The following is a 12,419-nucleotide window of genomic DNA, read 5'->3' on the forward strand; positions in this document are numbered from 1 at the left end:
AACTGTTGAAAGAATATAGATTGGTCTATAATCATTCTTACAACGTCCGCCCTAACTAAACTGCCCACATTCAGTAAAGCAGTAGCTGTGCAGGGTGCAACGGTCACATTCTAAAGGTGTTCGTGAACCTTATTGCATGCAGTCCCGTATTCTTAGTATAGCAAACAGCCTATTATCTCCGAAGTATAATAAAGCATTTCCCCGCTTTTCAAAGAATGCACTTTATTGGTGCCGAGTCACCTATTTTTGCATGCAAAAATGCAACTGGCTGTTTCTTAAAACGTTCACATAACATCCGACTTTTTCACATATTCACCAATGATTCAGACCCTAGTGAGACAGACACGTGACGGTATACCACAAACATTTCAATAAAAATCCTCATTCTGTCCCGTTCCAATCCTTAAGCGGAGAGGTAATTCCTCAAATTATTACCCGTACCCACACGACCGTTCTATTTCTATACCTGAAACGTAGTCAAATAATCCCCACAATCCGCACAGCGTGCAGCGGCCTTCATCCCGCAGTGGATTAACAAATGGGCTGTACACGGACAGCGTATTGCATTGTGGTTAGGATACGGGATCAAGAATTCACGAACGTGTGTTGAACTTGTTTCGCACCGTACATTGCCAACTGTCCAAATCGGTACGAACTGTTTTCTGTGAAAAAAAAAACGCAAATTAACGTAAGTTAAGTTGCGTCGACACCCGAGCAATAATTTGCCTGTAACTTGGCAACTTGGGTGTATGCAACGGAATCGCTTCTACATGGACGTCTCTGCAACATTTTGCTCACAGTGTAACGAGACTACTTTCAAGCATCTCCTTAGCGAATCATAGCAACGTTTCGCATCATCACGCGCTGCACAGTTCTGAATTGTGATAAACAGCTACAATCCAAATGCAGGTGAGGAGTCGTGTTAACCAGAACAGGGGGCAAACATTTTAGTCACTGAGACTTGTTTTTGTTGTGCAACTACTCGCACAGATTTTGACAAAGTAGCTGCAGGTTACTAAATCGCACAATTTCGAGTGATTTGGTTGCGCAACTCATCTTTAATTTTGATTAAGAAAATGTGAGACAATCAGTTTTGTCATTTTCCAAATTGTATCATTCAATCCGTGTTCATAATCATCAGCATCGTCCTTACCACTGAAACATGTAGGATCAGTAACACGTTACCTTGATGATACAATACCACGGTAGAAGCAGTAAATGCTTATACAGTATGTGGTTAATTTAAGCGACATCTGATTGTGGTGTACCTCGAGACATCTGTCACTTCTACCTTACAGTACATCCCCTACTCAAAGGAGACAAACTTAACGCACGATTCATGAATGCACGAAACAATAACGCTGCCATGCGCTCACATACAGCAGGATGGATACGATATGGAGGTGTCAAGAGGGAAATACTCCACATATTCAAGGGCCTCTCCATCAAAATAGATAGTTGGGGGATGTTTGGCTGTTCTAATCACGGTTCTTATCTTAATGACATTTATATAGCACATTTACGAAGGCGCTTTACAGCAATTATAACATTGTATACAGCAGTCTTCTTTTTTAAGCCACCCCTGGAGTGGAGACGTCTGTACTCGCTCACACGTCAACACATTCCAGGGCACGCCTCGTGATATGCCAATAAAACTGAAAGACTTCCTGCTTCCTTGTCACCTATTTACGTGGCTTGTTACTCGTTTAGCATCTCAGACGTAGCCAGCGACTGCCTGAGTTACAGACAGAGACTGTCTGAGCTACAGCAAGATACTTCTTGAGCTACAGCCAGAGACTTCCTGAGCTACAGCAAGATACTTCCTGAGCTACAGCAAGATACTTCTTGAGCTACAGCCAGAGACTTCCTGAGCTCCAGCCAGCGCCCGTCTCTGAGTGAAGCCACGGGCCATGGCGAGTGCGGCTCCCAGTCATAGCGAGGCTCCAGGGGAGTTGACCTGCCCCATCTACCTGGACGCCTTCCGCTGCCCCTGCACGCTCAGTTGCGGCCACTCGTTCTGCCTCAAGTGCGTGGAGGGCGCCTGGGATGCGGCCGAGTCCTTCTCCTGCCCGCAGTGCCGAGTGACTTTCCCTCGGAGGCCCAAGCTGAACAAGAGCGTGACGCTCACCAACTTCATCGAGCAGCTGCGAGTGACTGAGCCCGTGGCTGCCGATGCTGCTGCTTCTGCTGTTTGCTGCGACCATTGCAGGAAGCCCGCAGTGAAGACTTGCCTCAAGTGTGAGACGTCGTTCTGTGTGACCCACGTTGTGCCACACCAAAAGCTGGCAAAGTTTAGTGACCACGTCCTGGTGTCGCCCGGTGTGAACCTGGAGAATCGACGGTGCGCGGAGCATGGAGACGAGTACCGCTTCTACTGCGTTAACGACGGACGCCTCGTCTGCAGGGACTGCACCGTCACTGTAGATCATCGAGGGCACGAGCTCGTCACTCTGAATGTGGAGCACGACAAACGAAAGGTGAGGAAGAGGTTCTCACGGTCACTGAGCAGTACCCACGATACCGCAGCATCAACTGATGAACTCTGTCCTTGGCTCTCAACAGCAACATCTACATTAAACGAAACCACAGCGAGTGGCTCAGACTCATTTTAAAGTGGATTTCATATTTTACATGCCCGTCAATTTATTTTTCAAACGACTGTTTGAAGGGTAGATTCATAGTACAGTCGACCCTTCTGCATCGCGACTTTCCCCATCGCGGTTTCGATATATCGCGGGATCAGCAGGAGAAATTAAATGATAATTTTTGGGAGATTTTGGGAGTTTTGCGAAAGCAGCAGATGACACGCAAAACGTTTAGTAACTCAAATGCACAAATGATATGTACAGTACTGTATAATATTCATGTATTTTATATTTTAACTAGCTTGTTTGCCCATCCAAGGACGGGTTTATTTTGCAGTAAATCTGAAATATTCAATAGAAAAATTGTTCAGCTCATGATTATTAATAAGGGGGGTTTGCCCCATATGGAATGACGTAACACGCTAATGGTTATTGGGGAGGGGTGCGGCATGTGGAGTGACGTCACCCTCTCATGGTTATTAATGAGGGGAGGGGTGCGGCATGTGGAGTGACGTCACCTGTTCATGATCATTAATGAGGTGGGGGGAGTCCATGTAGAGGACCCCACCTGTTCATGAATATTAAAGCGGGGGGTTGGCCTCATTTGGAGTGACGCCACGCGCGGGACACACAGACCATAAATATACACGATTTTTTGTGTATATTTTTTGGGTTAAATTCAGGCGCACACTGGAACTTTGGAGACAACACTATTTATTAGGTAACATAACAATGAACACTTAACATAACGACTTAAGGTGGTAGCCACCTTTCCTAACTTAACCAACCCACGGGGATACTACATCATTGGACCAGGACAGCCCAACACGCTGCCTGGTCCACTAGCGGAGACCGGAGAGCTTCATCCCAGAGATGACCCAGCAGCAGAGCAGAACAGCCCAGAACATCCCAGCTCTCCATCCACACCCCGCTTATAACCACTCCGGCATGGCTGGCTCTGCCCCAGGCCACGCCCCCCCCCCCTGGGGCCCCTGGCCCGCTTTTATCCGGTCACGTGTCCTGTTGGGTTCACGCAGAGTGTCACGGCCCGACACGACCCCCGTGACAACTGCCGACAGCCCCCATACCGAGCCAATACAGTAGTGTCGTTCTACTACTCTACACAGGCATCAGGGTCCGGTTCGAACCCACGACCTCCTGTTTAGTAGGCAAGGCAGATAACATCTCACCACTATGGTGCCCTGTCCACCCACTACTCAGATAGCCCCGTCCACAACTCGGATAGGCCCGCCCACTGCTCAAGTAGCCCCACCCACTACATTGGTAGCCCTGCGCACGTTTGAGCTCTTCGAAAAATCAGTTACCTTCTGCGCTTGCTCCCCCGAGGCTCCTGCCCCCGTCACTGTGCAGGGGTTCGCGTGGAACGGGGTTGAGAGGGGACGCTCGGAGAGTGAGTGGAGTCTCCCCTGGTGACGTCTCTCACAGAAACAAGTGGGAGATGAGACGCGGGCGGTGGAGGAGAAAAGGAAGGAGGCGGAGGAGTCCGTGAGGCGGATGGAGGCCGATCGTAGGGATGTGCAGGTACAGCGTCTGGGCCGGACTCTGTGACCCCGTGACTCCACTCTGAGTAAGGTTTGTGATGGAGGACAACTCCATTCATTCACGTGGACTTCCATTGTCTCCAAACACATTGTGGGACGAAACCCACAACGGTCAGGACGAGTAAAGAGGTGGTTCTCATCTCCACTGAGAAACTAAATCAGTGGTGGAAATTCCACATTCCCATATCTCCATACAACTTAACACTTCAACGAATGTTAACTGTATTGGTCAGATAAGGTGTATCACACACAGACTGTTGTACACCATCTTACTGAAACCAATCAGGCTTTAGGGTGGCCAGGTGGCAGTAAAGCAAGTTGTTTCATGATCCCCTCTCTTCATCCATACACATGTGGCATTCTCTCACATTCAAAACATTCATTTAAAGAGGAATTGGCCTAACTTCCCATATCATGAAGTGTCTACTTGTTGAAGGCAAATTACAGATTTCCCGTCGCTTCATGTGAAGGTAAACAAAACATTGTCCTGATAGCCTTGCGCAATGGGAATGGCACAAACGCTAAATGTACTCATGATGGTATTTGATGATTTCATTGCCTCACAGCCCCTACCAGCTATGGCGAATCGTGTTGTAGTGAAAATGCACAGTGGCGTTATCAGAGGCAGAGGAAGAAGGAGGCCTCAGTGCTGCAGACTCATATCACTGTCTAGACACCTTAGAGTTGCACTCGAGTCACACCGACCTGAATGTCATTTCACAAAGGACCAGACATTTAATGAACAGAGGTGACATGTATTTATCTTTGCAGGGATCCATGACAGATAAAAAGGCCTCAATCTCGGTCAGATTCACCCGCGCGAGAGCAGCGTTGGATGCGGAGGAGAAGGCGGCTTTAGAGCTCGCGGAGCAGAAAGTGCGCGAGCTGCTGTCCCAGATCGAGAAGAAGATCGCTCACTACCAGAGCGAGATCAGCGAGCTCCAGGCAGCAGCCACTCGCCTGCAGGCCCTAGTGCAGGAGAGGGACTCGCTCGCGTTCCTGCAGGTGAGCGATGAGTCTCCAGTGTCGCTATTGGCACAGAGCCCTCTCACCAGGAGCAGCAGAGGGAGGCTCCTGAATGAGAGTTCACATCCACTGGGCTTGAGAACACAGCTCCACTCATGGACTCGCATCGCAGCTCCAGTGGCTGCCATTTGGAAGGCCAGCTCATATTTTCTCAGTTAAATTAATTCTCTCTCCCGTCCTTTAACAGATTCCCATTAAGTTTGTTTCATTGGCAATTTAAACTAACTGTTAATGGAATTTAACTTTTTAAATCAACCATAGAACAACAATGTACATGGTATTCATGATCATCATCAGCCATAATCTATCTACTTATTGATGAAGGCCTCCCCAAAACATTTCCACATCTCATGATGCCGCGATGCAACAATCCACCAGCTCCTGCTCACGACCAGATGTCATCTCTGTTTTTTACTTTGTGTACCTCCACGTGGATGCGCTACCTTAATTGTTCATATCTGGGATGCTAAAATAAATACGGTCTCATATACTTATTAATGATATCATTGTGTATTGAACATCACTTCTACAAGAACTGCACCATGTGCATTGATAATTCCAGAAACGTCTAGTTCTACGTTACTCTCAACACAGATCAATATCAAGCGGTCTCACTCTGACATATTTGCCCTGCAAATTAATGTTAGTCCTCATGGGGGTGGCGAGATGTTAACTACCTAGCCTGGGATACTGAAGGTCCGGGATTTGATCCCAACCCTGACGTCCTTATATATTTGGAGTTTACATTTCTCCCTCCATGGTCGCATGGATTTTTCTTCGGGTCCTCCAGTTTTTCCCTCCACATATGGAAACATGCGTTTAGAGTATTGGGCTGCTATACATTTCCACGAGATGAACCACTTAATTGAGCTATCATTTGTGGCCAGGTCGCTTTTGAAAAAGAGCTCTATCGCTCAGTGGGCCTTACGTGGAAAAATCAAAATAGTAGTTTATAGTTGACTATCAACCGGTCTCACTCTGAAATATTGGTGATCATAGGGTCATGAGCCAAGACTTTGGGGTTTATTTTCCACCCACGGTGTTGCAGTGGGAACTCCACTGATCACAAGGGATTGGAGGTAGAGTCACAGTAACGCATCTCTCTCTCTTCCATAGCGGCACCTGGAGGAGACGTGCAGGTAAAAGATGACTTTCACTCACGACTCGACACACGACAACATGGGACTGAGTGTGGGGTGCGGGCAGTGAGACACTGGTTGTGTGGGGATGCTGTGTGATGATGCTGTGTGATGGTGTTGTATGTGATGATGCTATGTGTGGTAATAGCAATGCTGTGTGGTGATGCTGTGTGGTGATGATACTGTGTGCTGTGTGGTTATGCTGTGTGTGGGGATGCTGTGTGTGGTCATGGTGTGTGTGATGGTGGTTTGTGTGGTTATGGTGTGTGATGACGGTGTCTATGATGATGCTGTGTGTGGTGATGTTGTGTGATGGTACTGTGTGTGGTGGTGCGTGCGGTGAAGCTGTGTGATAATGCTCTGTGTGGTGATGCTGTCTGATGGTGCTGTGTGTGATGATGCTATATGTGATGAGTCTCGATATGATGGAGCTGTGATGATCCCACGTGTGATGATGCTGTGATGCGTGTATATGTGATGGAGTTGTGATGATCATGTGAGTGACGATGCTCTATGTGAGACAGTAGCCATGTCTGTTCTGCTTTCACAGGACAGAGAGGGCTACAGAATATCTACCCTCATGTCCTAGCCAAGAGGACATTGCCTCGCTTAAAGACATCGAGGGAACTGTGGCCAAACTCCTGTGTGAGTTATTCAGTGTGAAAGATGGGTGATGGGGCCATCTTCACAATAAATGATCACCGTGTGTGTGTGCACGAGGTCGACTCAGCCTCAAATGCTTACTTAGTTTTGTGTGTAAACATCACCACTAGGGAGACAAAGTTGGCCAGGCCTAGTGCTGGCCACCAAGCCCCTCATTTGCTGTGCCAGCTTTCAAAGGTGCTGATTTGCCCCGACAGTCTGTTAAGGCAACACGGGGAATATTTATCTTTGTTTACATTCTGGAACCTGATCCTGTATTTAAACAATATCGCCACTCGGGAGAAATAGGTGGTCGGGCGTGATGCTGGCCACCCACCTCCTCGTGTGCCCTGCCAGCCTTCATAGATGCTCGCTAACAGCACTTGCCCCAATGGTCTGTTAAGGCTACATAGGGGATCTTAGTCTTTGTTCACATCCCAATTCAGGACCCTACTGAACAGAGCCATGAGACTTAGTATGGCGTTCTTGGGTAAATAATCAGCATTACAAGTCAGGGGTAATTGTGATGTTGAGATGGAGTGTGTGCCTGTGAATGTGTCTGTGCATTTGTGCGTGGGGGGAGTGGTGGCAGAGTGGTTAGCACACTGCACTACGAACCCAGTTATCTAGCTTTGATTAGCAGCCATGGCTAACATCAGTGGCAGGTGATTACTGATCCAGTCTTGGGCCTCTGCTAGGCAGTTTCAACCTCAAATGAGTTCCTGATGCTGGTAATGGTCATAATGATGGTGATCGTGATGAGGATGGTGGTAATGATAGTGGTGCATCGGTCAGTCATCTCAGTCGTCCCATGACACATGGGTCTGCCCCATGACCTCCTGCCAATGGGTGTTCTACACTTCACGTGGCCTCAACGTGCACGTAGCCTGGCACAAACGCCGTGGTGACGTCACCGCCATTTAGTGGCGAATGGCGGTTGTTGTTGGTAATTATGCTGTTAGTGATAGTGAGTGATGGGAATAGTGATGACATTGGTGATAATATAGGTGGTGATGGTTGTGATGGTTTTGCTGATGGCGCTGATGGTAGTAGGGATGATGATGTTGGTGATGGTGATAATGGTAGTGATGGTGGTGATGATGGTTTTAATGGTCGTTATGATGGTTATAATGATGCTGGTCGCGTTGGTGATGGTGATGAAGATGTTAGAGATGGTGGTGATGGGGATAGTGGTGATTGTCAAGGCGATGGTAGTGATGGTGGTGGTGATTATTTGTGACGATGGTTGTGATGTTGTTGATGGCAATATTGATGTTGTTGATGTTCACAGTATTGATGATGGTAGTGATGGTGATGTATATGTTGTTGTCATCGATATTGATGGCGAGGATGCTTGGTGATGGTGATGTTTGTAATGTTGGTGATATTGATGGTGGTGATGGTGGATAATGGTGATGATGGTGTTCTGTAGTGATGTTGTCATCGCTGTTGTTACAGACGGATGCTCACCGACTCTGGACACAAACTCAGCTCATAACCAACTTCAGATCTCCTCGGATCTCAGGACGATGACAGCGGTCTTTGCCTCCCAGGGTCGCCACAATTACCCACGACAGTTTATTGGCTGGTTACAAGCCCTATGCCGTGAGAGCTTCTCGTCGGGCCACCACTACTGGGAGGTGGACGTGGGGGACGCGCGGTGGTGGCGGGTTGGAGTCGCGTACGGGACGATCCCACGGAAAGGGGATCTTGCTGGACAGCTGCTGGGAGGGAGCGAAGCGTCCTGGTGTTTAGAGAAACGTGATGACAACTTCTCAGTGATTCATGGTGGAGTGGAGACTGCACTGTCAGTGAGGGGGGCCCTATCCCCCCGCAGAATCGGGCTTCACCTGCACTGGCAGGGGGGGCTCCTGGCGTTTTACCGCGCCGACTCCATGGAGGTGATCCACGAGGTTCGGCAGAGATTCTCGCAGCCTCTCTACCCTGGGATGTGGGCGTGGCGTTTTAATGAACCATTGAAGATCGTGGATCTGAGTCGTGCATCCTGAGGATGAAGAGAGATAGAAACCCAATAAATGGTGGAGAGGGGGATGGTGAGGAGAGGGTGAAGTGAGGGTGAGGGGAAGGTGGAATGGAGGGTGAGGTAAGGTTGAAGTTCATTTATTTAGTATAGCCCTGTGAGCCATTTGGCTCTTGAATCGGGTGCAACCGCAACAAACAAAAAAGAAAAAAATGAACAAAAACATATTAAAGTGACTATATGTGACTGAGTGCAAACAGAAATCTGAGAAAAGACAGCAAAATATTGCAAAAAAATAAAAATAATAAATATCACCGTACACCAACGCTGTGTGTAAAAATTCCAGTGGGATGCAAGTCAAACAACCAACAACAACCACAAGACAACTTAGATTAAGGCCGTCAGTCTAACTCTGTACTACAACAAACAAACATGGCTAACCCAATATACTTTTCGAAATCACCAAAATAAAGCCATGAAAGCAATGAAACAGTGATCATAGGAACTGACGGAATTTTCACAATAAATGACATAAACAACATGTAACCCAATAAACGGTGGAGAAGCGGGATGGTGAGGAGAGGGCGAAGTGAGGGTGAGGGGAAGGTGGAACGGAGGGTGAGGTTAGGTGAGGGTGAGGGGAGGGTGAGCTGAAAATTGAGTGAAGGGAGTGGTGAGCATGGAGGGGTAGGGTGAGGGGGGAGGGTGAGGTTCAGGTTGGCGGACATGAGCAATGTTGCCGGTGCAGAACAAATCGCAGGTTCGTGTGTCCGCTCCTGCAGTGAGCGCTCACGTCACCACGCCTCCTCATCCCTGCGATTCACCATCAGCACCATCGTCACCATCACCAACATCATCATCACCCCATCATCATCACTATCAACAACAACAACCGCCATTCGCCACTAAGTGGCGGTGACATCAGCACGACGCTTGTGCCAGGCCGTGTGCACCTTGAGGCCACGTCAAGTGTCGAACGCTCGCTGGCAGGTCACGGCGCAGACCCAGATGCCACGGGTCGACTGACTGAGACGACTGGCTGATGCACTGTTGTATCTATGCCCCTTTTTCCAAAAAATTTATATTAAGAATAATTAGGCCAAAAAAAATATATTTTTTAATTAAATAATAAAAACAACCCGATAACCCTCGCAGGCCACACCAGGCATTAAAAAAAAACGTGGAAGGCCATTAAACGGCAAGACTTCGGAGCAAAGAGAGGTCAGAGACTATCCAGCGATATCCAGATGGACGAAAGGTCGATGGCCTAACCTTCCCAAGACGTCTGGAGATGCACGGATAACGTGCACAGCAGAGAAAAACAACTGTTGCAACTCGCGTTTTCTTTAACGTTTTCCTTAACGAAAAGTAGAAACTTAACAAAAAGAATCAACCAACCCTATAAGACTGCAGCCTACAATAGGGGCTTTTTATTAGTAATTCCCTCATTTTACTCGTATTCACCGCATATATATTATTTTGTATTGTATGTTTCTATCTACATGACCTTACCAAAAACTAAAGAATACGAACTCCAGCAGTCAAGAAAGCTTAAGTGGAAACTTAATTACACTTAACCTCAGGACATTAAAATATAACTCGAGTAAAACAGTGCAATCCCTGTATACAGATATACAACAAACGTCAGGACCTCCCCGCCACCTTTGTTTTCCAACGGTTTGGTACAAACACGCGTGCTATGAAATACGCATGACGGGGTCTGGCCTCGGGATGACCTACTCAGAGGGATTGGGGGGTCAGGGCAGTCGCGAGGCGGGGTCGGGAGGGTGTCTGTTTTTTTTGGTTTTGTTGTTTCTCTCGCAAGAGATGCGCAAGGAGGGGTCAAAGGGTCGCGAAGGGGGGGTCTGTGCCTGACACTCCTAGCGTATATATTTTTTCTCACGTTTGTGGGTTTTAAGCACAACGCACAAACGCGCAGAAGTCTGTGTGCAGTCTGGTTCGAGTCGCGCTCAGTCTCGTGACTCGGCTTGCGATGCAGCGTTGCGAGGGAGGCTGAGTTGGGGCGCATTGTGCCTCGAGGAGAGATGGGAAGAGGAGGGGTCGTTAGAGTCGCAGAAGTCTGAGTTCAGCCTGGGTCGAGGCTGGGTTTCAGCCGTGCTCCGGCTGGCGGTGCCGTCGTGAGGGAGCAAACACCGATACCGATGGCCGGTGTCGCTTCTCGCAGAACGAAGTGGCGAGGTGTGGTTAAGTGCGAGTGAAGCTTGCGAAATTCCAGCTATCATTCTCGTGAGAGGACCTGAACCAGCGAAGCCCTGAAGTGAGGGCGGGAGAGGCATCAGCGAGTGCCCGTACGAAGCTGTCAGCTGCACGCCAAAGGTGAAAGCAAGGAGAGAGAACGGAAGCTCGCTCATCACCACCAACGGAGGAGCGCCACCATCATCTCAGCATCTCAACACCATCACCACCAACACAGAAGACTCAAGAAAATCAGCAAGTATGACGGGGCTCGCTGAATAGCGAGCCGTCGAGGTGTGAGTGAAACTGATGGAGATTTCAGTTATCATTCTCGAGCAATAGCGAAGACACTCAACGTCAACCCAACGTCAACCCAGCAACGAACGAGAGCATCGTTCATCGCCAGAGCGCTCCAAGCTGGTGAGCGCGCACAGCCGTGTCTTCCAGAGCCTGAGCCAACGCAGCCCTGAAGTAAGGGCGGGTGTTCGTGTGAAGCTGGCAGTGATCAAGGAAAAAGCACGGAGAAAATGAGGAAGAGGAGAGCGCCATCGAATGCGCCGTGTGTTTAATACACACACATATCGATCAGCACCCGCTGAGAACAGAGAAGACGTCCAGCCGTGGCGGAGCTGCGCGCTATCCGACGACGGAATCATCGCGCGCCACGATGGTGAGCGTCGTGCCGACGCCACTCATCTAGCAGTGGAGGGAGAGAGCGCACGAGCAGCACCACGACGGCGAGCGTAGTGCCGACGTCACTCATCTAGCAGTGGAGGAACTGCGCACTATCCGACGACGGAATCATCGCGCGCCACGATGGCGAGCGTTGTGCCGACGCCACTCATCTAGCAGTGGAGAGAGAGAGCGCACGAGCACAGACACGCCCGAGCAGGACGGGCTCGCTGCGGCCACGCCCAAGCAAGAGGGAACCTCTCTGGCTGCTGGTTGTATCCCCTCCCCCACCCCCGCAAGCTAACGACACAACTCCCGGCTCTAAAAAAATAATAATTAATTTTACAAGGGGACAACGCACACACAACACGCACACGTATAAGACTTTCAAAAAGTTATCTTTGTGTTTCAAAAAGGGTTGCCATTTCAAGGTGGTGCGTTCAATATCAACTGATCGTGCAAAGCAGTTGCTGCCGGCGAGTTACATGAATAAGAAATGTTTTAGTCATTCATTTTCGTTAATTGCATAATCTCGCTGATGAATCTATTGATGCATGCTTTCGCCTTTGCATATTAGAGTGTCATATGTTTGTTTAGAATTAAAATTGCTTAAAAC

The 12,419-nt window shown here is 48.7% G+C and overlaps 1 protein-coding gene across 1 annotated transcript; it reads left to right on the forward strand.

Moving 5' to 3' along the window:
- Positions 1–1,910: 1,910 nt before the first annotated feature.
- LOC144952746 (E3 ubiquitin/ISG15 ligase TRIM25-like) lies at positions 1,911–8,963 on the forward strand. The gene is made up of 6 exons (XM_078883236.1): positions 1,911–2,477; positions 4,032–4,127; positions 4,919–5,152; positions 6,290–6,312; positions 6,863–6,957; positions 8,413–8,963. Exons 1-6 carry the CDS (start codon positions 1,911–1,913, stop codon positions 8,961–8,963), a joined length of 1,566 nt encoding a protein of 521 aa, XP_078739362.1.
- The last annotated feature ends 3,456 nt before the right edge of the window (positions 8,964–12,419 follow it).

This window comes from Lampetra fluviatilis, chromosome 69 (genome assembly GCF_964198595.1).
Source record: "Lampetra fluviatilis chromosome 69, kcLamFluv1.1, whole genome shotgun sequence".
In the NCBI taxonomy this organism is placed as follows: Eukaryota; Metazoa; Chordata; class Hyperoartia; order Petromyzontiformes; family Petromyzontidae; genus Lampetra; species Lampetra fluviatilis.